At 53.2% G+C, this 22,878-nt stretch overlaps 8 protein-coding genes across 8 annotated transcripts; 4 read left to right on the forward strand and 4 right to left on the reverse strand.

Moving 5' to 3' along the window:
• Nucleotides 1-660: 660 nt before the first annotated feature.
• Nucleotides 661-2,205, reverse strand: HD553DRAFT_302289 (uncharacterized protein). The gene is made up of 4 exons (XM_046178727.1): nucleotides 1,912-2,205; nucleotides 1,132-1,843; nucleotides 973-1,061; nucleotides 661-883 (listed from the first exon to the last, which is right to left on the reverse strand). Exons 1-4 carry the CDS (start codon nucleotides 2,069-2,071, stop codon nucleotides 759-761), a joined length of 1,086 nt encoding a protein of 361 aa, XP_046040024.1. The 5' UTR covers nucleotides 2,072-2,205; the 3' UTR covers nucleotides 661-758.
• HD553DRAFT_346894 (uncharacterized protein) lies at nucleotides 2,206-4,848 on the reverse strand. Its single transcript, XM_046183254.1, has 5 exons — nucleotides 4,454-4,848; nucleotides 3,780-4,379; nucleotides 3,575-3,699; nucleotides 2,549-3,507; nucleotides 2,206-2,477 (listed from the first exon to the last, which is right to left on the reverse strand). Exons 1-5 carry the CDS (start codon nucleotides 4,458-4,460, stop codon nucleotides 2,447-2,449), a joined length of 1,722 nt encoding a protein of 573 aa, XP_046040025.1. The 5' UTR covers nucleotides 4,461-4,848; the 3' UTR covers nucleotides 2,206-2,446.
• An 838-nt stretch (nucleotides 4,849-5,686) lies between these two features.
• HD553DRAFT_266501 (kinase-like domain-containing protein) lies at nucleotides 5,687-7,742 on the reverse strand (the record flags this gene model as incomplete). The annotated part of the gene is made up of 10 exons (XM_046177489.1): nucleotides 5,687-5,773; nucleotides 5,851-5,904; nucleotides 5,977-6,076; nucleotides 6,147-6,234; nucleotides 6,302-6,349; nucleotides 6,406-6,547; nucleotides 6,611-6,823; nucleotides 6,888-6,897; nucleotides 6,975-7,201; nucleotides 7,278-7,742. 10 exons carry the CDS (start codon nucleotides 7,740-7,742, stop codon nucleotides 5,687-5,689), a joined length of 1,434 nt encoding a protein of 477 aa, XP_046040026.1.
• A 2,261-nt stretch (nucleotides 7,743-10,003) lies between these two features.
• On the forward strand, nucleotides 10,004-12,953 carry HD553DRAFT_3651 (major facilitator superfamily domain-containing protein). Its single transcript, XM_046184065.1, has 12 exons — nucleotides 10,004-10,616; nucleotides 10,702-10,800; nucleotides 10,876-10,883; nucleotides 10,957-11,338; nucleotides 11,396-11,564; nucleotides 11,625-11,670; nucleotides 11,738-11,858; nucleotides 11,920-12,087; nucleotides 12,145-12,230; nucleotides 12,292-12,380; nucleotides 12,444-12,490; nucleotides 12,559-12,953. Exons 1-12 carry the CDS (start codon nucleotides 10,162-10,164, stop codon nucleotides 12,764-12,766), a joined length of 1,878 nt encoding a protein of 625 aa, XP_046040027.1. The 5' UTR covers nucleotides 10,004-10,161; the 3' UTR covers nucleotides 12,767-12,953.
• On the forward strand, nucleotides 12,740-14,923 carry HD553DRAFT_302301 (uncharacterized protein). Its single transcript, XM_046178728.1, has 7 exons — nucleotides 12,740-12,762; nucleotides 12,954-13,220; nucleotides 13,294-13,394; nucleotides 13,452-13,571; nucleotides 13,636-13,726; nucleotides 13,790-14,017; nucleotides 14,092-14,923. The coding sequence occupies exons 2-7, from the start codon at nucleotides 13,140-13,142 to the stop codon at nucleotides 14,767-14,769; spliced, it is 1,299 nt and encodes a 432-aa protein (XP_046040028.1). The 5' UTR covers nucleotides 12,740-12,762; nucleotides 12,954-13,139; the 3' UTR covers nucleotides 14,770-14,923.
• Nucleotides 14,924-15,049: 126 nt separating this feature from the next.
• Nucleotides 15,050-20,772, forward strand: HD553DRAFT_3646 (uncharacterized protein). The gene is made up of 33 exons (XM_046184053.1): nucleotides 15,050-15,458; nucleotides 15,522-15,626; nucleotides 15,688-15,807; nucleotides 15,875-16,027; nucleotides 16,095-16,162; nucleotides 16,218-16,251; nucleotides 16,317-16,435; nucleotides 16,500-16,724; nucleotides 16,791-16,898; nucleotides 16,958-17,098; nucleotides 17,157-17,322; nucleotides 17,381-17,468; nucleotides 17,525-17,742; nucleotides 17,809-17,894; nucleotides 17,953-17,982; nucleotides 18,051-18,114; nucleotides 18,172-18,238; nucleotides 18,299-18,410; nucleotides 18,478-18,575; nucleotides 18,637-18,668; nucleotides 18,727-18,737; nucleotides 18,798-18,908; nucleotides 18,964-19,034; nucleotides 19,095-19,234; nucleotides 19,296-19,379; nucleotides 19,436-19,480; nucleotides 19,537-19,578; nucleotides 19,632-19,708; nucleotides 19,766-19,812; nucleotides 19,878-20,060; nucleotides 20,119-20,207; nucleotides 20,276-20,308; nucleotides 20,368-20,772. Exons 1-33 carry the CDS (start codon nucleotides 15,245-15,247, stop codon nucleotides 20,613-20,615), a joined length of 3,429 nt encoding a protein of 1,142 aa, XP_046040029.1. The 5' UTR covers nucleotides 15,050-15,244; the 3' UTR covers nucleotides 20,616-20,772.
• Nucleotides 20,773-22,175, forward strand: HD553DRAFT_3647 (uncharacterized protein). Its single transcript, XM_046184056.1, has 2 exons — nucleotides 20,773-21,152; nucleotides 21,208-22,175. The coding sequence occupies exons 1-2, from the start codon at nucleotides 20,930-20,932 to the stop codon at nucleotides 21,984-21,986; spliced, it is 1,002 nt and encodes a 333-aa protein (XP_046040030.1). The 5' UTR covers nucleotides 20,773-20,929; the 3' UTR covers nucleotides 21,987-22,175.
• On the reverse strand, nucleotides 22,063-22,774 carry HD553DRAFT_302316 (mitochondrial ribosomal protein L31). The gene is made up of 4 exons (XM_046178729.1): nucleotides 22,684-22,774; nucleotides 22,487-22,601; nucleotides 22,243-22,362; nucleotides 22,063-22,174 (listed from the first exon to the last, which is right to left on the reverse strand). The coding sequence occupies exons 1-4, from the start codon at nucleotides 22,731-22,733 to the stop codon at nucleotides 22,142-22,144; spliced, it is 318 nt and encodes a 105-aa protein (XP_046040031.1). The 5' UTR covers nucleotides 22,734-22,774; the 3' UTR covers nucleotides 22,063-22,141.
• Between the last annotated feature and the right edge of the window lie 104 nt (nucleotides 22,775-22,878).

Consider the following 22,878-nt stretch of genomic DNA (forward strand, 5'->3'; position numbering starts at 1 on the left):
TGCACTCATTGAGAGAGGCGAGATGACTTTGTCTCTTCCATGTGTGCAGCGAGCGTCTGGAAACAGCTACGACAAGAGAGGAAGCATGAAAGAATGGTCAGCGATAGAAGAGCTTGGGTGCTGTTGAAAACTGCTTGATCAAGGCTGTTGGTCAGCTTCTTGCCATCGAGATCATGACGAGTGCAAAGGAGGTGTCCCGACTCGGTCACCATGACATCAAACTTCTTGCGCCTTGGAAGCACTTTATCGCCGCAGTCCATCTGGAAAAAGGCAGGATGCTAAAGGATGCAGCCGCCCTATGCAGATTCCTTCTTTTGGTAAGATGCCATCGTTACATCTGCACCGAGTACCATATCCCTGACACTTCGCCTTGTCTGATTGATTCAAAGCTCTACCGTTGCTGACCTGCTGTTTAGATTATAATGAGGAGACGATTCGAATCCCACCCACATCCTTAGCCCTTTCATCCATTCATTCCCTGCTGAGGCTTGCTTCAAGATTTCCAATCCTTCCGCTGACTATCCAAAGCATGCTGGTCCTCAATCTTCGAAGGCTAGACTGTTCGTAGCCGGCAGAACGGCAAAGAAACGTGTGTCAACCGAAGATTTTGGCTCAGCATGTAACGCATGACTGAAGCGGTCTTGTAGAATCCTCCGCCTATCTCAGTGTATCATCTCTATATAACATGGCTTTGGCTTCGGTATACATACAGTCACGACAATCTTCTCTCATTACCTGTGCAATTCCTATTCCGTGCTCTATTTCTCTCCAGCGAGACCTTGGCCCGCACCGGTGGCAGCGTTGAATCCGTGGACATAACCCGTTGTGCTCAACGCGATATCTCCACCGGCGGTAGCGAGGTTAGCCGAGCTCTGTCCGATGTCTATGCCATGATAGAGAGTGTAGGATCAATACGATGATAATGTTGGGCAGGCAGAGCTATACGAAGAAACCGGATGGAAGTCAACATACCTTGGGCTACCTTGTCGCTCTCTGGTCCGAGATCGTGAGCGATCCCCTTGTGCATGTTGGTCGAGATGGAAGAACCCGTCGTCTCGGCGCTAGATGAACAAAATCCTAGATGTCAGATCCCTCATTTTCATATCTGGTGACCGCAGGCCGTCTACTCACGCCTCCTTCAACCCCTGACCCGCGACGGCAGCGTCATCATATGCAGCCTTACCCATCTCCTTGACGCCCAAGGCAGTCTCGTTGACCTGCTGCCTGACAGGACCGGGATGTCCACCACTGCCATACTTTTGATCGAGATCCTGAGCGGTCTGATGTGCCATTTCTCCGACATACTTGGCGGAATCGTGCACGACATTCGTGATGGTAGTAGCTACGGAAGTAGTAACCTCGGCGAGACGGTTGGTGAACCCTTCCGAAGAATGCGCGAGCGCCTTGACGCTATCTCCCGGTTGAGTAGGTCGCAAAGGAGCCGAGTTTTCAACGTGCGAGTCGGTCAATTGGGCGACCTTGTTGCTGAACATTCGTGCGTAAGAGGTCAAAGTATCCGCGATTGTCGTCCCGTACGAAGCACCTTCGGGGTGCTCTCTGTCAACCTCGTCTTCCTCATCGTAATACCCGTGATCCTTCCAGACCTTGTGTTCCCTCAGCGTCGCTTCGAAAGCCCGAGAGAGGGCTTCGGCAGCTTCATATTCGCCCGGGTTCTTGCTCTCGGTAAAGACGATCTTGACCTTGCCCAATCCACCGATCGACTTTTCAGGGTTGGTAGCGGCCTCGAGTCCGGCTGGGCGGAAGACGTAGCTGGGGTGAGCGTGGTTCGTCTCGGTAGGGCTGATGGGCGCCTTGGCTGTGATGGGGAACGTAGCGTGGTCGACTGCAAGAGCGATCATACCGCCAGTCAGCGTCTCTCCAAACATTCATAGAGTTGGATTCTTTGCTCACCGGACAAGGCCAGAGCTTTCAGGGCGTTTCCGTGTCCGGGCTCGGTAGGCAGTTCGGTGAGGCTGAGCTCTCCCGATGCGAGCGTGATCTCCTGACCCGGAGAGGGGATATGGACGAGCCTGACCGACGGAATGCTGAGGAGTACGACAGGAGCTGACATTGTGTGTTGTTTGATCGATCGAGTGAAGAGTGGTTGAGGGAGATTGAGAAGGGCTAAGGGGCTATAGGAGAGAACAACTGGTTGGTTCTCCTTGAATCGATCAAAGAGGTCGATCCCTACGTCACCCAACAAGCCAACAATAACGTCTCGCGCCATCGATTACGTCATTTTCGGGACATCGGCGAAAACGGGTTGGATGGTTGCATGAGGATATGATGCTATTCGTCCCGTTTTCGGGATGGACATGATATGGGGAATACATATGCTACAAGCGTTGGCGAGATCCTATAGTGATTCGGCCTCGTCGCTCTATTTGCGTTTACTTTTCGTGTTTTGCGTATTTCGCATTGTCTATTTCTCCTTGTGCGGTCCCGGCTACCTAGCGCCTTGAGGAATGGAGTGGTATCTACATTCCGTCAAAGGTCTCGTCAGCTTGCCTGTCTCAATCTTATCCTTGAGCGGTCTCTCGTGACTTACGTTGGCGGCAGCTCGCCTGGAAGAGCGCCTCGCTCCTCGTCCTCTGGGATGGGTCCACCGTCGTCGTGAACGACCAGACTCCCCCGCCCCGTGTGATCTCCCTCGCTCGTCCTGCTCAATCCGTTGCTGCTCCTCCGATTATGATTTCCACCGCCGCCATAGTAGTCGTCCACCTGATCATCGGGACCGTCATAAGAGCTCAACCCTTGCGAGCTGGGTCTCCTCCCATGAGAACCGACGGGTCCAGCCACAAAGTCGTTGCCATTCTGGTCAGGATAAGGCGCCTCCCCTCTGGCTTCCCTCAACTTGGCCATGGCCGAAGCGCTCATTCGGTTACGGTTGCTTCCATTCCCAACGGCCGAGACGGGCGGAGAAGGCATCGAGTAGTCGTCGTCATCACGAGGATACCCTCCAGTAGCATAGTCCCTAGAAGAGTAACCCCCAGCTCCACCCATATCGTTGCCCATCGCCGCCGCAACACCCCATCCGCCTGATCTCCGGTTGTTTTCAGGCGACTGCGGCGTCGTCGCATAGTACCCGTTGTCATGTCCCGAATTCGAGCCGTACCTATCGGGATACCCTGCAGCTCTGGCCCGACCGCTATTGGCACCGGCGGCCATCCCAGCTCCCATCCCGGCCATGTTGTTCATGTACGGATCCGTCGTACCGCTATAGACGGTCGAATCGAAGCTTCCCCTCGAAGGGTAAGCGTACCGAGGGTCCGAAGGTTCGCGGGAATGCTGGCGGTTGTGCTGGTATGCTCCCGCCCCGGCGCCAGTAGCTGCCAGACCCGCTGTAGCAGCAGCACCTCCAGCCCACCCAGCAGCACCCGCCTTGGATCCCATCCCTGAAGTGTAGGGCGAGATCTGGCTACCTCCCGTCGCTCCATACCCATCCCCGATCAGATCGACCGGCATATTCGGTCCTCCTGAATGCCGAGTGGTGTGCGAGGGGTCGAACTGGTTACACACGACGGTAGGACATGTCAGTCTCCTGAATTGCCATTGATGACGCTACCAGACTCACCATCTTTTCGTCCAGCGCGCTCGCCTTGGGTTGTCTCTTTTTCCTCCAATAAAAGAACGCCAGAGCGCCCAAGATGGCCGCACCCAAGACGCCTCCTACGACACCACCGACGATCGCTCCGATATCTACCAAGATCACCGTGTCGGATTTCAAATCAGTTGCCGATTCGAGATCAAACGCAATCCGAACCAGAGACGAGACTCACTCGGATCGCTTCCCCCTCGACTGCCCGAATTGAGCTGACCCGATCCACCAGTGAGGGCGGTGCTGGAAAGGTACGAGCTCCCCCTCGAATCGGTCATGCTTACGTAGACGACCGTCGTGCTGTAGATGGTCCCCCGAGAAGAATCGGACGAGATCATGATCGAGGTGGAGGAAACTTCTGCCGAGGTGGTAGGCCGTGTCGAGGTAGGTGCCGAAGTCGTGATAGAAGCGACGGTTGTGGTAGATGGAGCAGATGAGGTAGAGGGGATGGAAGACGATGAAGGGGTAGTAGACACTACCGCTGATGTCGAGACCGGCTCGGATGTCGTTGCAGGTGTGGTTGTGATCAGAGTGGACGAAGCATCCGTAACAGTTGACGATGAGACAGGGTTCGTCGTCGTGCTTCCTGGCACAGACGTTGATCCTGCTTGGGTAGTAGTAGCCGGGACAGTGCTCGACACTCCTGCCGAGGTCGTCGGAGTGGTCGCTGCCGCTTGTGATGTCGATGTCGCCGCAGCGCTGGAAACCGCAGCAGTCGGGCTCGTCTGCGACACAGGTGTGGAGACCGCCACAGAGGTCGCTCGGGTGGACGTGTTCAAGTCTAGCAACGGGTGTTGATGTCACAAAGTCAGAATTGGATCACGGGACCGAGGTGATTCGTCGAGCTGGACATACCGGCCATGGCAAAAAGTTTGAAAGCGATTCCTCAAATGTTCCGATCAATTCTCCTCTCGAAGCAGATGCAGCCTGATTACTACTCGATGATGTCCCCAATAAGTCCGAAAATTATAGTTGGCCGTAGTGAAAGACCTAGGTTGGAGATACGATGTGTGTAGATTGCAAGGTCGGAGTCGTAGTCTTTTTGCGATTTTGTTGTGATGTCGGCCTGGTCTTGTTTGTTATTAGGGTTGTGTCAGCCGTATGCGGGGGGTGAATGTGGGGTAAAAGGTAGGTGGCTGCGGTGATCCTTGAGCTCGTATATTTGTTCCAGTAGAGTACCAGTCTCCCTGTCGTCGAATATCGATATCGATGTCTTTGGTAGCATCTCCCTAGGTGTATTAGGGTGAACATCATGTCGGATGAAGGTCGCCTCCCCCCTCGCACATGCACAAAGAAGCTAGCAGGTGCAGTAGTTGGGTGAATCTCGGTGACCTGAACCCCGGAAACATCTTTTGCATGCGGGTTTGCATCCGGCACAGCCTGCCCGAGGCACTAACCACCATCGCCTCTATGCTCCGAACGTTTTGGCTGTGCATGACCTCATGTGAGCATGTGACCTCATTATAATCTACGTGCCGTACACCGATAATGCCCCGCAAATGACAATAATGACACGCACACCCTGAATGCCCTGAAACGTCTGACCTCGCTCTCTTCATTGTCCTCGTTCGAATTCGCGCTTCCTAGCGCGCATCCCTTCACTCTCGTCTAGCACCGCCGCTCCCTCGACTCCCAAAGTAATCCGACGCACCACCACCACGATCTCCATCCTTGTCTTTCTCTTCGATCTCTTCCGGACTCGTCACATGCCCATCAGCGACTCCATTCGGTGAGATGCTGGACAACCCGCTCGCGCCCAGCAAGCCCAGGTTCGGCTTGTTGTTGTTGTTGTTGCTCTTGTTGTCGTTGTTGTTGTTCGCCCCAGGTGGATGCTCAGTAGCGGGGGACAACATGGTCGGGGTCGACCATGCCGAATTGGACGATCCCGAGGAAGAGAGCCCGCGTCGACGTCGGTACATCCGGCGCATCCTGTCAGAAACAACGGATGTCAACTCCAGTCTCGCGTTATAACTTTCGATCCAAGGAGACTCACTTTTGGATGGCCAAGATGACCGTACTATCATACCGTGCGGCTCGATATTAGCTATCGCCCCGCATGCTATACTTTCGTTTGACCGCGTGCCACACTCACAAAGAGGCCCTGAAGGTGGAAATGGCATTGCCCACTTCCTCTTCGCTCGGCTCTTCCACCTGTTTACCGATCTCGTACAGGTTCTGAAATGGAGACGAGACGTCGAGTTAGCGAATACGAAAGCTGGTGGCGAAGGCAAGGTTGAGATCGCATAACGCACCTGATCTGTTGTGGGCATCGGATCCTCGCCGTTCTTTGTCACCCATGGGTGTTCCTACAAGTCGGAAACAGGTCAGGTCAGGTGAGCAGCGGGGACGTGTGCCCGTAGAGCAGAAACATTGCGTACTCTCATCTCCTCAATGACCATCCTCTCGTCCGGGTCCTTCTTGAGCATCCGGCTGACCAAGTCCTTTACATCGTCGTCCCATTCGGGCGGGATATGAGGTCTATCATCAGCAAGAACGCCAGCGCGTCAGCGATCGAATTGTTGTCGACTTTCGAACCCTCCCGCCTTACTCTTGCTCCTTGATCGCCTCGAACAGATCCAGCGGGTTATCAGCCTCGAACGGCAGGCTTCCACGAAGCATGCAATATAGCGTGACACCTGAGATTGCGTAGCAGAGGACGATCAGTAACGCCTCCATATAAGGCTGATCTGGTGGAGTGCTCACCCATCGCCCAAATGTCAACGGGTTTGGCGTGTACGTCGCCCTGGGTCACTATAACACCGCGTTAGCCCTGAATGTATCCGGCTCCCTTGATCCTGGACACGTACGAATCGCTGCTTCGGGACTCATGAAAGCCGGACTGCCTCCACTCTTCTTCATCCGGTCGTCTCCTGCTGTAAACATCTCCGAGACGCCGAAATCACACAACTTGACTTGCGTTCGATCCGCGCTTAACAAGACGTTGTCGGGCTACGATCCTTCATGTCAACTATGATTCTCTCCCTCACCCCAATCAGGAAATATGTGACACACCTTGATGTCCCGATGTGTCACGCCGGCGGAATGGAGATACTCGAGACCCAGGGTGAGTTGTCGAAAGTAGGATCGGGCCTTCTCCTTGTCGAGCGATTTCGAGGGTTTACCTCCGACCTTGATGTCCATCAATGTACCGCCTGGAACGTATTCGAGCACGAGATACAGCGAGTCGGACGTGTTGACGTTGATGGCTTCATAGAGCAGGACCAGCTGTATATACGGGGGATGTATCAGCTCGCAGTATCGGCAAGTTTCACTCGTACGTTTTATTTACATTCGGATGACTGTTTCAGACAACAAAGAGGTTTCATTGCGTCAGCCATCACAGCTCGAACCAATAAACAACACGCCCTTCACTCACTCCAACTTCTTCATAACCGCAATCTCTCTCCGAATGAGAGCCAGTGGGTCCTCGTCGTCATCTTTGCCCTTGCCCTTTCCCTTGACATTGCCCTTGGCCTTGCTCGTGCCCCTGTCATCGCTGCCCTGGTTGGCCGAATCCTCCTCAAACTTGGGTTTCCGAATCCGGCTCGCGGATGACAACTGCTGCTGCCGCTTTAACCGGGATTTCGAGAACTCTTTGATGGCCTGATCGAATGGAATTGACCCTAAAAATCAGCCCCTCATGTCATCCAGGCTATAACAACATGTTCAGTCGACTTACGTATTCCTGCCCCGTCCCGACGTCTATTCCCTTTTCGACATTCCCGTACGCACCTCGCCCGATCAACGGACCCAGAGCGTACTGGTTGACCATCCTCTGACCCTTTTCGTTGGCGTGATGTTTGGCGTCCAACGTCTCCAACACCCTGTGCGTACTGCTGTTCCGTCTTGCATGCCCCGGGTGCCCGCTCAGCCGGCTCCTCAGCTCTGCGCCAAGTTCTCGGTCGTTCAGATCCAGTTCCGGGGGGTTCGAGTTGGCCCGAGTCGTCGATTTGGCTTTCGATACGGGTGAAGCTGTGGCTTCACGTTCACCCTTGGCCGGTTTTATCCGAGGCGAATTGGGTGCCGAACGTGCGAGGCTCGACTGTGAGCTAGACACCTTGAGCAGGTCGGGTCGAGGTGATGGCGAATTGCTCGATCGACGCCTCGAAGGCCACGGTCCCGGTCCCGGCTTTTCCCGGTTCATCGTCGCCGGACGTGTCGACTCGTCCTCGCTCTCACCAGACAAGACCCCTGCCATCGGGCTCGTAGCGAGTTCGCTCCAATACGGCGTCCTGGTCCCGTCTGCCGAGGAGGACGAGCCAGCTGCCGTCCCGGCGCTCTCGTCGCTGCCCATGAGCGGGACGGGCAGAGAAGCCGTCTCGTGTATCGCTTTGGGGGATTTGGCGAGGAACGTTCCCGCAATAGGTTGAGGTGGTCGGGATCCCGACCTCGACCTCGACCGAGTGGAGCGCGAGCTGGAGCGATCGTCCTGCTTGACATCCCGGCGAGGTGCTAGCCTGTGCCCAGCTCCATGCACTCCACGGTCGGGTGAAGACGACCCACTCTTGGGAGACTCCATCATCTCCACCGGTGAGCTAACTTCATCTTCCGGAACTCCGTCTGCGTTCGAGTCCCGCTCCTTGTCCTGCTCTATCGAGGACAACAAGACCGTATTACTCCTGCTCGGCTTGTCCGCGCCCATTGTCGTATTGCTCTCCTCCGAATCCATCCGCTGTCGAGCTCGTTGCCTGATCTTGGCCCATCGACTTCGAGGGTCGGTGGTAGAACCGGTCGGGCGGTCTGAAGATGATCGTGCGTCCGGATCAATCTCGAGTTTGCGCCGGGCAAGCTCCGCGATATCCTTGTCTGCCTCGTCGTCGTCGTCGCTATCGTCTTGTGCATCACCTCTTCTCCCCCGACTTGAACTCTGCCGTCCAGCCTGATCACTTGTGCTGTTCCCGTGGGACGACCCCGCCTGCGATAGTTCGTGCTCATCAACCGGAGATTCAAACTCGACATAATCATGCTGTTCTTCTGGTTCTTCCGTCGTAGGCGATTCGGTGATCTGAACAGGAGGATAGTCTTCCTCTTCGGGGGTGGATACCAACTGGACATCGTCCGCATCAGTTTCGTTCTCCGGGGAAGGCGAAGTTGAAGCGTCCTTTGTCTCCCGTTCTTGTTCGTCCTCGTCCTCGTGGTACTCTGAAGGAGATTCTGCCTGGACGTAGCCAGGTGACTCGTTATCCCCGTCTCCCTCCTGCTCGTCTTTGCCCTCCTCCTCTTCATCTTCTTCTTCCTCGCTGACCGACTCTTGAGCAGGAGACCTAGCTCGCTGCCGATCCCCTCTATAGTCCCCACTCGCACTGGCGGGAGTAGGCGGGACGACGATAGGGGTCGCAGGGACGGGCAGGTCCGGTCGTTTCCTTACGACCTCGTTCTCATCACGGTTCCTTCGACTTGGCTCGGCGTCGACCTTGAGGTGTCCATCTTGGCCATCACTAGATACGCCTTGTTTCGAGGTACTATGATTTGCTGCTTGCGATGCCGAGTTGCGAGATACTTTGGGAGTGGTCGTAGGAGGTACGTGGGTGTTGATCTTTGGCAAGACGGGACGGTTGGCAGGTGCCATGTGCGGGTAAAGTGTCGGTGGACCCTTGCTGTCGACCTGGTGTCTGCGAGTGATGCAAGAGAGATGTGAGGTGTGTTGAAGAGGTAGCAAAGGTTGTGACAAGAGAACAAGAGATGAACAGGAGAGAGAGGTGTTAAGAGTATAAGAGAGTACCCCCCCTATCGCAGCAGCAGCACCGAGCTCGAACTCCGGGACAGATCTCGCTCATGCGGGGCGGATGCAAAAACAACAAAGATGGATGCGGCAGCAGCAGCAGCGGGCCGGCAGCGGCAGATCGTCACGTGAGGTTCATCAAGGTCGCAGGTCGTGATGATATCATCATTTGCTTCCGACGACCTCTTGCTGCGATCGCTGCGACCTTGGTTGATAGCTCTCCTTGGTTGTCCGGGACTGTAGCAGGTTGACGATTCGCAACCTCATCTTAAGGAAAACCTAAAGAGGCAGACTTCCGTCATACTTGCGCACCGAGTCTGCATCACCAACCATCTCTCTCGATTCACCATCATCGCAAATTCAAGTGGATCCTTCCTCTCCTCTCGATCGCGAGGTGGATCAGCGACCCACCTCGTCAGCCATTCGCGGAGGTCCTTTGAGCCTTTCACAAATCTTATTGTTTCAACCTCAAGGATTATTCCATCTCACCAACGATCATAGCGATCATCGATACCGTATGTTCATAAGCTTGATACACAAGCTATCGTCGGTTCAATCCAAAGCCTGGCCTCTTCCCGTTTTGGATTTTTCATCTTGAAACCCAGAGTTGCCCGCTATGGCTGTCACGGCCGGCCGCCCATCATCGGCCTCGTCCGACCCGAGGATGACGATTGATCCGAAATAGAAATTCTTCGGGATCCCTCGCTATCGACCTTGTTCGCTTCACTAATCGTTCGCCATTCAAAATCACTGTTCCAGTACAAAGAACATGACTCTCTATACCTCAAGCCTATAATCCATATACCTTGACTATACCCTAACTCTAGCTGTCTCTGGGAGAATGGACCACGACCGAACGCCGACGATGGGCGAGTCGAGCACGACCACCGGGGTGACCAAGATCCGGACCCCGCATTCGTGCCGAAAACGAAGTACAGCTTTACCCGTAGAGGATGATATTACAGACGCAAGAGGAGATGGCAAGGAGGAGCCAAAGGGGAAGGAAACGGTACCAGCCGGACCTGGACATCGAGATGATTGGGACACAAGATCCGCGCAGAGCACGCTCGTCCCCGATCAACCTGACGACACCCCCGAGGGCGTAGACCCAGGACCAGAGGTTGAAGGTTCCAACCCGGCCGATATGCTCGCTGTAGAGACCAGTGAAGAGACGAGACCGTCCGCGGAGACGAAAACGGAAGACAAGGACGAGACGAACCGACGGCCTTATTCGGCGTTCACGAAGAATCAGAGGTGGATGATCGTCATCATCTCCAGTGTCGCAGGGATATTCAGGTAAGCCCACTGAATCGGGCTCTTCCCGGAATCTTGATAGTCAGAGACGCTGATCTGATATATCGCCGGGGATTCGCTGTTGTAGTCCGATAAGCTCGACGATTTACGCGCCGGCTATCCCAACGATAGCGGATCAGTTTGGGAAGAGCATCGAGGCCATCAATTTGACGGTCACGATGTACCTGTGAGTTGGTTACAGGTCATGGTATGACTTTCAAGTATCGATGTTCACCCTGGATCCCGGTCGAGCCGATCACAGAATTTTCCGTAAGTGCAGGAGTTTCAAGCAGATAGAACAGCCTCGATTTCGCTGACGCATCCATCGGTATCCTTTTTACAGAGGGCCTGACACCATCCTTCTTCGGCTCATTGGCCGACAGCATCGGCCGAAGACCCGTCTACATACTCACTCTCACCATCTACGTTCTCGCCTGTATCGGGCTCGCCCTGACGCCCACCTCGGCCTACTGGCTACTCATGGTACTCCGCTGCCTACAAGCTACGGGCGGATCGGCGGTCATCGCCATAGGCAGCGGTTGTATCGGCGACATAGCCACCCCGGAAGAAAGGGGAGGCTATATCGGGCTCTTCAGTGCGGTCAGTATGGGAGGACCTGCGATCGGGCCCGTCTTGGGAGGGATCATGGCGTATTCGTTGAGCTGGAGGTGGATCTTTTGGCTCTTGGCGATCGCTTGTGGGATCAACGTGGTCGTCATGATCTTGTGAGTCTTTGCTCCCCATTCATTTTTGTATTAGGTCTGACGAGCGTGCCTCTGTAGCATCCTACCCGAGACGCTTCGGGCGGTAGTGGGGGACGGCTCGATACCTCCACCATTATTAAACGCCCGACCGGTCGAGTTCATCAAACAGAGAAGGCTGGAAAAGAAACCTCTCGAGAAGGCTTCCCGATTGCCGCTCGATTACCAGCAAAAGCCCGAACCCAAAAAGGTGAGCACGGGTTTGACCGTCTTGTATGGCCGAGACTGATCGCCCCTGGAGTAAATACAGTTCGACCCCTTTGGTAGTTTCAAGATGTTGCTCTACCCAGATATCGGTGGATCTCTCCAATCCATTCTATGACTAAACTTCTCTCTTGACTGACCATCCGCATTCCCTGCCAGCTGCCATGTTAACCTTCACCAGCCTACTCTACGTGGAATACTACTGGGTCTTGACGACGTACTCGACGCTACTGAAGCGAAACTACGGGTACAACGATATTCAGATCGGTCTTTGCTATCTGTGAGTCTAGATGGAAAAGCTTACAGGGATCACCTGATACTCATCAGACATCATGATCCAGACCCAACGGGATCGGAGCGATGGCGACGTCTTTCGCTTTGGGCAGGTTTTTGAACTGGGATTACGGTCGAGCAAAGGCGAAAGCAGGATACGACCCCAAGGACAAGATCTCATTGGACGGATTTCCTATCGAGAAGGTCAGGCTGCGGATATTCCCCTGGATCGTAGTGTGAGTCAAGAATGGGCCGTCTGCTGCGTCGAGATTGCTAACTGGTTGGTCCTTTAGACTATATCTGGCCGCATGCATCGGTTTCGGTTGGGCAATGGAGGCCAGGGCAAATGTCGCGGTATCGCTCGTCATGAACTTTTTCAGTCAGTATTGGTTGAGGTTCAGCATTGTTCTGCCAACAGCTCATGCTCGCGATACTCGCAGTTGGGGGTGGTCTGCAAGCAACTATGGGAATCACCAACGTATTGCTTGTCGACCTGTTTCCGGGCAACGGAGGTGCAATTACAGCCAGCGTGAGTCGTGCGATCACTACCGGATCATGTGACACATCTCACTGAACTCGACCGTTGATATAGTTCAACCTCTGTCGCTGCTTGTCTGCGGCTGCTTTGGTATCAGCTGTGTAAGCCAATCGCCTGTGATGATGAAACTTGCTCCAAGCTCTGACCTCGCGTCTACACTGATTACCAGTGACGCTCTGATCAATCGGATTGGTGCAGGGTGGACGTACGTAATGTGGTCGGGTGTCGTGGTGGTGTTCACACCACTCGTATGGCTCGTCGTCAACCGAGGTCCGAAATGGAGGAAGCAGCGGATGGACGGCTTGCAGAAGAAAGCGAACGACAAAGCTGAGAAGCAGGCTCAGAAACAGAAAAGCGAGACCAAGCCAAAGTCGTAGGTACCTTTGTCACCCACAATTGTATGTTTACTACCCATGCAGGATATTCAGTCAATGCGCAGGCTCAATATGAAGTCGCTTGGAAGCGATACCCTCCAACTCGGCGACGTATCTTTGGCATGACACTGCCACTATAAAAATGACTCACCGACTCCTGTGAACTGCGCTGAAATCAAACGTGTTTCAGCCTTTTTTTCGTAGGTACCGGTTGACAAAGGATGTTATCGACACGACAGTTGCGCGTTTCACGTCGCTGTCCAAGTCCACAAAACGGCTGTCAAGCCTACAACACGTACGGATCTGGACCAAGCCATCGGATGCACAGCGGCCACAGCAAGAAGGGTTGAGCTATTCTGCAGCAAAGTCTGACACGATGTCTTCTGGAGACTCTTCGAAGAAAGAAGCCAAGGCCCAAACTGAGGGCGAAACATTCAAGGGCAGCATAAGCGGTGCAGTGAGTACAGGAGAAGCGCTTTGCGAATGTTGAATCTCGATTCTCATTGCACCATTCGTTCTTTCTTGAACAGATATCCAAGACCTGTCCCCCAATCTACGACTTTGCCAAATTATTTGGTAGCGACGAGACGCTCTGGGTCGGCATAGCAGTCGTCGTTCACCTAACCCTATAGTAAGTCTCATCGATGCTGTTTCGGCGGATACGGCTGACGACTACCGTCAACAACAGTACAACCATACCTCGATCGCTATTATTCCTACTGCCATATCCGTCCGTATACCTCATGCCGATCTACCATACCATGAAGGCCTTACAAAACGCTCGGGAACCCAAGATGAGGGCGATGTGGTACGTCCAAAGAATTCTCTCGCCCGTCCAAACATCGGTCGCATGCTAAATACAAGCGTATCAGGCTTTCGTACTGGGCCGTGATCGGGTTCGTTGACACGTGCGAGCTTATCATCTTGGGAAGCATGGCACAGACTCTGACATACTGGCCACTGGTGAGTGATGAGTCCCTCCAATCATGGCATTGTCAACACTCAAGCCCTCCCCGACTGCCACAGATCAAGATCATATTTGCCATCTTTTTGATGTGCGAGACGACAGATTTTACGGCCGAGCCGAAGATAGACGAGGCGCTAAAAAAGTCGCTAGCCAAGACGGTTTCAGCTGAGCGGAGACTAAAACAAGCTCAGGGAGAAGAAAAGGGCAAGATCGACGCCTGGAGAAAGTTGCAAAACGCGAAGAACGAGGTGGAAGTGGCCAAGACCATGTTTCGTCCCAAGCGCTACGTGAGTGAGACGGCGCAGCAGACTTCCTTGATTTTGGCGTTTCGCTCACTCTGACTACCCGCTCATCCTGATAGCATTGTTTCATGCTGGTCGAACCGTTCTTGCCCGTCACAGCTTGCGCTGGAGGACCGAGTATCAATCATCGGGAGCCGCCTCCCGAAGCCAAGATCGACCCCAAGACCGGGAGGCCGGAAAAGACGGACGAGGAGAAACGGGACGAAGACCGCCTGGCAGAGATCAAAAAGTGGCAATTCGAGCGGGAGAGGCGGGCCGGAGGAGAGGGTCTCGGCAACTGGCTTCAACCTGTTATCGACTATGGAGGCCAAATCGTCGACCACAACCCGGTTACCGATTCGATGGGCAAGATCTTGCCTCAGCATCAGCATGGCAAGTCGGGCGAGGTGAAATACGGTACCCCCTGGGACAACGATCAACAGGCGCTGGATCCCAAGACCGGTCTACCCCTTGGCGATGCCCCTCGAGGCAAAAATACCGCAAGGGAAAAGGACGGCAAGCGTATCCACCTCTTGCCAGACGTTGCCTGGAGAGAATACGCCACGAATCCTGGCGAGTCGACCACCATGTATGACAACGATCCGTGGATGGGGGCGCAGAGAGACCTCGGTCTTGGTTTCAAGGGATGGTCCGGGCACGAGACGACAGAGGTGGCCGAGCTGGATACTGTCAAGATGAGTCTCGATCCGTCGGTCGATTGGGAAATGATCAAGCGCTCGAACGGAGCTTACTCGTAGTGATACACGACGAGACAACGAGACCGTTGCGGTACCACGAATTTTTATCCCCTTGTACAGATTTTCCATGCCTTGACCATAGCAAAAGCCAGCACGCCGATGGTTTCCTGCTCGCCGATCGTTGTGCAACATCCTGACCTAATTATATGCCAGGTAGTTGATCCGATTCCGCTACGCAGCGAGGCCTCAAATCTGACAAGTCAGAACAAGAATGGGTTAGCCCTACGGGAGATTCGACGCGTTTCAGATTTCCCCTGAGATTTTGCATCCGCCATCACTGATCAGCCGATCGATCGAGCGACCAGGTCGAATTGCTAAATTCATCATCAAATCATCAGATCAGCATCGTATCTTCTCGACTGTTGTCAAACTACAACCATATCCTCGAACGGTACCCAGTCGCCACCAGATCTCACGTGTCTCGACCGGACTACTCGCGACTAGGGGATTTGAGGAGTGACCGGCTCGCCGCACAATGCCGTCTTTAAACTACGCTGCGCTCAACGGCTTGATGGGTGAATCATACGACGCCCGACAGGACCCCTATCATGAACAGAACTATAATCCAGGCCTTCTGGATCGTTACCGACAAGGAAGTTTACATTACAATCACCTACAAGATAACGTCATGGCGGAAGAACACGATCTGAACACGATGTTGCCACACAGTGACAGTTCTGCGATGCCAGGCACGTGCTCTACAGCCGATGCTTTTTCTGTCATGCACAATTTGATGAACTTGCTTTCTGCAGACGACTCGCCCACGCTTCGTCACCTGCAGTATAGAAATCAAAACCAGCAATACCGGCATCAGGCTGATGGACGATACGATGTCGTGCCACATTCCAATCAAGCAGGTGAGCAAACCCATCAACCACACTATGTAGCTCGACCTGACGTCCTTTGTGTGCATATTAGCGGCCTATGAAGAGAGAGAAGCATATCCCTATGAGCCCGAACCAATTCAGGACTATCCTTCTGACGAATACGAACAAGTGAACCGTAACGGGATGGATTTGGAAGGGGATGACGTTCAGGGTGCCTTTGCCTTGTCTTCTTGCTATGATTGACTTGTTTGGCTGACTGTCCGACTTTCATGTTACAGATCCGCGCACGATGCCCATGCAAAGCAGATACGGATTCGATGGCGGTCACAATGGGCCGTCCACTTCGCACGACTATACCTTACCTCCCAACAATAACGGCATGTCTCAGATGACCGCGCATGGCATCGACCTGGTTCCGACGACCCGACTTCGTGGGTAGCTCAGAACAAGAATCGCATACCATACCTTCTGATCGATTTCATAACGGTACGTGTGCAGCCGATTCTTTCAGGCGTATCTTCCGGTTTCGCCAATTCAATGCGGTCCAAAGCAAAGTATTTCCGAGCGTGAGTGAACTCGCTACTTGCCTCGGAGTTACAGAACTGATCTTCATTCGAGTAGGTATATGGCACCGACGACAACCTGGTTGTCTCGTGTGAGTTGTCGACATGTCGATTCGAGTAGGAAAGGACGCTGATACTGTCAATGTCCTTGGAGCAGCCCCTACTGGGTCCGGGAAGACGGCCATATTTGAACTCGCTTTGCTACGTATGATCAAATCGTGGTCCACACAGGACGAGATGGATCGGAAAGTTGCTGTTTACCTCGCACCTACAAAGGTTTGTCTTGATATACGCTTACACCAACGCTAAATGGTGCTAACGGCGATAAATCGACGGGTAGGCCCTGTGTACCGAGCGATACCAGGATTGGAAAGAGAAGTTCCAGCCTTTAGGTCTCAAGTGCCTGGAATATACCGGAGATACCGATGGGACCAAGAGTTTCGCGGTCGAGTCTAGAAATGTCGATATCATCATCACAACGCCGGAGAAATGGGATGCCGTGACTCGCGTTACAAGGCATAGCGATCAGATCATGCAGCGACTCGGCCTGTTGATGATCGACGAAGTGAGCACCTAACAATTGTCTAAGCCTTATGGAAGACTGATCCTTCTGTTGATATTACGTCAACAGGTCCACCTACTGCACGAAAGTCGGGGAGCAGTCCTGGAAGTCGTCGTTTCCCGTATGCGCACTACCGCTCGAGCTTCGCCTGTCCGAGTGGTAGCTCTGAGCGCTACGGTAGATCCAATTGTTCTTATTCGAAGAGAAGAGACCGACTGATTCCGATTGACTCTCAGGTTCCGAACGTTGAAGATGTCGCCAGATGGCTTCGTCCTCTGACCCCTTCCGGTACCGACATCTACGAGGCAGGGGGGTCGGGCGGTGCTGCTGACCAGCGCGCAGCCTATTTGGATATGAAGATGGCCAAAGTCTACAAGGTAAGTTCTTCAATTCGTCTGAATCGGCCTAAAAATGCTTATAGGAATCACATCATAGTTCGGCGAAGCGTTCAGACCGACTCGTCTTGAGCGATTTGTCGTAGGATACAATTCCGCGGGAAACGATTTCGCTTTCGCGGCGCGCTTGAAAGCGGAACTGTATGATTGCTTGCTGAAACACGCCAAAAACAAACCGGTCCTTGTCTTTGCTGCAACTAGGAAAAGTATGTCTGTGTTCAGCCTCTGAAATCACGTCGCTCATCTGTGTTTGCCATCAAAAAGGTTGTGAACAGATCGCGGAGGAGCTGCTGAAACGTTACCAAGCAGACCGACAAAATGGTCGACGAGTTCCCTGGAAGATATCAGGCTCGTGAGTCCCCGAGTGCTATCACTGGTCTTGCTTGTTGACAACTCCACGGCCTCCAGCCCAATCGAGGTTGCGAATAGTAAAGATGCAACGCTGGCGGGAGCAGGCATCGCGTTTCATCACGGTGGTCTCGAGCAGCTAGCTCGCAAACGGATCGAAGACGGTTTCCGGTCGGGGCAGCTCATGATCATCGTCTCGACTTCTACACTTGCGGTTGGAGTGAATCTTCCCGCTCATACGGTCGTTGTCGTTGGTACCAAATGCTGGATCAACGGAGGTGCGTGAAGACACAAGTGATGTAACCGCTTCGTCGTGGCTGATCCGCGCTTGCGGAAACTTTCAGGTATGGAGGAATACTCGGATCTCGATATGCAACAAATGATTGGGAGGGCTGGAAGGCCGCAGTATGATACACATGGACAGGTAGTGGTGAGTAAAAGACGCGACCACGTTGAAGTGCTGGTAATCGATTTCCGCTCCTTGACAGATAATGTGCGAGAAGCAACATGAGCAAAAGGTGCGCGATATTCTTCAGCTCGAAACATCTCAGCTTCACTTGTTTCAACTGGCTGAAGACTTTCGCAGTGGAAGGATAGCGTCGAATCGAAGACCATTCTGGAGTCACGACTTCACGAAACACTCACCGAGCGTAGGTCAGGAAAATGTTCCGGGCCGAATTCAACTCATTTCCTCCTCTCGTTTTCAGATATCAATTCTGAAATTAGTCTGCGGACTATCCGGAGTCTCTCAGATGGTCACCAATGGATTCAAAGGTGAGAAATGCACGGCAAATAAGCATATCGGCTTGTACTCACTATCGGCTTTTCATCAAGCTCCTTTTTATACGTCCGGATACAACAAAACCCGAAACACTACGCGGCTGCTCTTGCGACGAAAGGAGAACACTCGATGAATTGGCAACAGGCTCTAGACGACTTTGTTAATGTGGGTACCATAACGCTTGATAGTCGCGGCCAATCAACTTACGGTTCCAGATATCTTGTGCCAATAGTCGGCGGTGGAACAGCTGTCCAAAGATGGACTGGTCGAAACTGATGATGGTGCCGACGTGGTAGAAGACTACAACTTGAGATCCGTCGCTTCAACGAAGTAAGTGCCTCCCATCGCTGATCGCTGCGGTCACACTCATGTCATCTTTGACTGGGATCAGACTTGGAGATGTGATGAGCGCTTGCGTCCTAAGTGAGCTTTACGTCGTGTCCTGCTCGAGAATTTCACTGACCACACCTCCTCTCGTAAGGGCTACCGACTGTGCGATCTGTCGCATGTTATCTAAGACCCATTGCGAAAAACTGACAAGACGGATCATAGATGCAAAAAATTCTCGCAATGCCTAAGAACGCAACCTTTGAGGAATTACTCAGCTTGTTCTGCTCTTCGGCAGAGTTCTCCGAGATTGCATTTCGGCAAGCAGAGAAGACTGTAGGTGGGCCACAAACGGTCTAGCTGGCTACCGGACTAACACGCCTGTCCAAAGCTTCTTCGCAAGATCAACAAGGGCGATGAATTTCGCTTCCCGGCTCCTACTAATCAGGCCTTTGAACACCAGTAGGTTGGCTATCGAGCAGCTTGAAGAGTAGTCCTCTTGAAGCTGATCAGCATTTTCAGTCATTGGGTTTCGATGCTGATGCAAACGTGTCTGGGAGCGATTTGCTTGGAAGATTATCTCGACCAGAGCAAAGGTCAAAAGATCAATCTTACCAAGGAGTTGTATCAAATCTGGCGATGCGCTCCTAGGATCTGCAGAGGTAAGAGCAGGATCCGTCTACAGAGAGAGTTTCGCGCAGTTGGCTAATATGGATATCGCAGCCATCGCCTTTGTCGCTGGCACAAAAGAATACGGAGGGGCCATGCTTTCGGCTTTGGAACTGATGAGGACAATCAACGGAAAAGGTCCGCACGGCTGTTCGACCACGCCTAATGCTAGCTAACATCGAACGTTCCGGCAGCTTGGGAAGACTCTACTGTAGTGTTGAGGCAGATCGATGCTATAGGTGAGCGTGCTGTGAGATGCTGCTTTGGGTTCAGCTGCTAAGACCTCGCTCTTTAGGTCCCAAATCGATAAAGGTCCTAGCTTCCCAGAACATCAAAGGTTGGTCCCATGCAGGCCAAAAGCGATGGCTCGAACTCAACATGAACTGCCAGGTTTCGCGGACCTGCGCCGGCAAAGCGCTTCACGACTCGAGCTTCTGTTGAACAGACACCCCGGCTTCGGTAACAAGGTCAGCCCGAATCTTCAACCGCGGTATATTGTCGTTACTGAACTGCTGGTTCTCTAGTTACTAGAAGCGGCGCAAGATTTTCCGACTTTCCGTCTGCAGATTCAGTCAGTTCGGCTAGATTCCCGCTCGCACTGATCACTCTGTTGAGTAGAAACGTCGATTTACACAGGCAGGAGACTGATACATCGGAAGAGACCGTAGGACCGATCAAGATCGAGTTCAGCGTTGTGATTGAAGTTGAAGGCCGATTGATCAAGAAAGGCGCGAAGAAAGGGGGCAAAAGCGGCCACCGGAACCTTTCTATCGTTGCCATCAGGTCCGATGGAGAATACGTTACAGAGTTTCATACTAGGTAAGACGGTTTGCTTGGGTCTGCGTACGTAGGATCCGCTCACGGACGCGAGCTGCAGTACGAAAAACTTCGAAACCGTGAACCGATCGCTCAGGATCCCAGCCGCCTTCACCGAGGAGGGACAAAAGCTTCTGGTGATGGTAGGCAGTAAGTCTGTGGTTTCCCGGATTCGATCCGCAGTGGGATGCACTGATGCAGTTCCAATGCTCGAGCAGTTGATCAATTGGCAGGGTGTTCGAGCGTGCAAGGTACGCTACCGATTTTGTCTGGCCAACACTTGCCCCGCTAAAACGCTCATTTCAAATAGAGTTTTCACCGGAGATTCCGGAAGGAGTGCTCCCAAAGCCAGCTGTAAACGAAGCGGACTCGCTTCAAACCAGCTTGCCCAATGTATCTGCTGCAAAGCCTACGAAAAAGGCCGTAGACCCAGTCGCGATGCAGAACATGAATGGCGAGTCCCCGTTGCTTGGGTCGAGCGCGCTTCGTCCAGCGGCTTACCTCGGGGTTTCCAGAGGAACAAGTCTTCGACACGTTCTACGAGGATTCGCAGGGTGAAGAGCCCAGCGGCGACTCTGAAAGGCTGCCCAATGGCAATTACAAGTGCAAGCACAAATGCAAGGCTGCTTGTCAGCATGTCTGTTGCAAAGAAGGAGTCAAACCCAAGTCTCGCGCCAGAGCAAACCGTGCTCCAGCTGCTCCGGTATGGCGAGACGATCGTGACGCATCGGTTCAAGGCCTAACTTTAATCTACATTGATTAAAAGGCTTCTGTCGCCGAAACCGCGAAGCCCAAGGCGTTGCCGGCGAAAGTCGACGGGACTGGCGACATAATCACTGAGAAGCCTGTTCAAGCGTCGACGGAATACACCGATGAAGGTATGCCGTTTGAATATTTGGCAGAGGCGTGAAAGTGTGGCTCATGCGCTGCATCTGTTTGTCCCTGCTCCAGGTATCGACGAGATGATGATGTATTTATTAGAGGCCGAAAACGAAGCCGAATCTCGAAAGAGGCCGGCGAAACGCAACCTGAATGATTCGCAAGCGGATCAAACGGAAGGCAATGCCAAGAGACAAAAGAAGGACGATGAACCAGGTACGCAGTAAGATCAGCTAAGACCTCCAGAGCTGCTGGTCTGACATTGCCGTAGTTCCCGAGTACCTCCTGCAGTCCGAGCGTATTCGAGGGTGGACCCCGGATGAGTCGAGTCCGCCTCGCCCAAAAGCAGATCCTGTCGAATATGCAGAGCTCGAGGCGGCCTCCCGTCAGATGTACTCCCCCAGTCCGGACGCCATGAATATGGCCGCGCAACTCGGAAAGGAAGACCAGGAACCTCTGTTCTTCTCGAGGCCTTCGAGCGTAGCTGACGTGGCTCCGCCGGATCCTATGGTCTTCGACCCCACGGACGATCCGCCCTCAAGCATGAGCTTCGATGTCAAAGAGGAACCGCCTATCGTCGCTCCGAAGCCTAGGGTACAGCCTGGCGATGCTGATGCGTACAGCTACTTCCTGGACTTGGATGACCTTATCGCTCCCGAACCCGACCCGAAGGAAGTCAGGAAACCGGTACTGGCATCTCATGACGGGGTCGAAGGCGAAACGAAGGATTCATTCGAGCCCATCCAGGAGGCGTCGGACAAGCCTACCGTGAAGGAGCATCTCGATACTTCTTTTGCTGGATCCTCGATTCTCACCCACACCGACCAGTGGGAAGACAAACCAGCTTTTGTCGACCCCGTTGAAACTCCGCTCTATCAGGCTCCCACTGAAGTCAAGCGTAGTTCCACTGGACATGCTCCCGAAGCCATTGAATCTTTCCACAAGACCGAAGAGCCCTTGCCTATCAAGGCCGAAAACGACATGATCGGTTCCGACATGGCCGACTTTGACAGCTGGTTCGCTGATGGCAATATCGAGATTGTCGATTGAACGCCCATGCTGAGATACGTCTTTCATCCGAGATCCGTTGTATGAGACTTTCCGATCTATTGGAGACACCCGGTCGACAGAGAGAGAAGAAATGATGTCTTTCGTCTGGTGATACATTACTGTACTATGATACATCCCATCGCAAATAGTCCGCTTTAGAAACCCCTAGGATTCTCCCTCAGCGTCAACTAAAGACAGCGGTTGATCTCAGTTGGCGTTAAAGAAAGCAATCGTCTGATCATTCGACTCCACTCACTCTCGTGAACTTGGGTACCTTGTGCACCGACTTTCGGTATCCTTCTGTTGTCCGGCTGAAAGTGGTGTACTTGTCTTTTGGCTTCATCTCAGACTCTTTCGGCAGAGCCAAGTTGCGGTCCTATGGTATTTGAAAGAGATGGCAGAAACAAGAATTCGAAGCGAGCAGATCGGGATGTCAGCTTGCATTCCAACCGGTTGAACAGCTCGTGTACCAGATGTGAACAGCTGAGACCCATACTCACCAAAGCCTTGAACTCCACTCCGCTTGCTCTGACGGCCTCAATGACACTATCTACCGCCTTCATTCGCTTTCGCTGATTCGCTTTCCTTGTTGGTGAGAGCCTCCATGGTGACTTCCTGTATAAGCGGTGAGTGCGACAATTGCAGTTAGCGACCTAGACTGCACATCCGGATATGACCCGCTACAGCGGCTACTTGCCAGAGAAGACCCCCGAAGTTGACTTGTGACGTCCTGAATGCACCAAACATGCTCGCTATGGCTGAACTTAGGTCGTGATCTTGGTTGCAGCTCCAAATTGATTGAAGCTTGTAAGCGTCCTCATGCATCTCAATCAGGTCAAGCCTGTTCCGTAAGTCGATCCCTTGTGACCCGATCACGTCACGTGATTCAAGA

Source organism: Filobasidium floriforme, assembly GCF_021052385.1.
Source record: "Filobasidium floriforme strain CBS 6241 chromosome Unknown HD553scaffold_1, whole genome shotgun sequence".
Lineage (NCBI taxonomy): Eukaryota > Fungi > Basidiomycota > Tremellomycetes > Filobasidiales > Filobasidiaceae > Filobasidium > Filobasidium floriforme.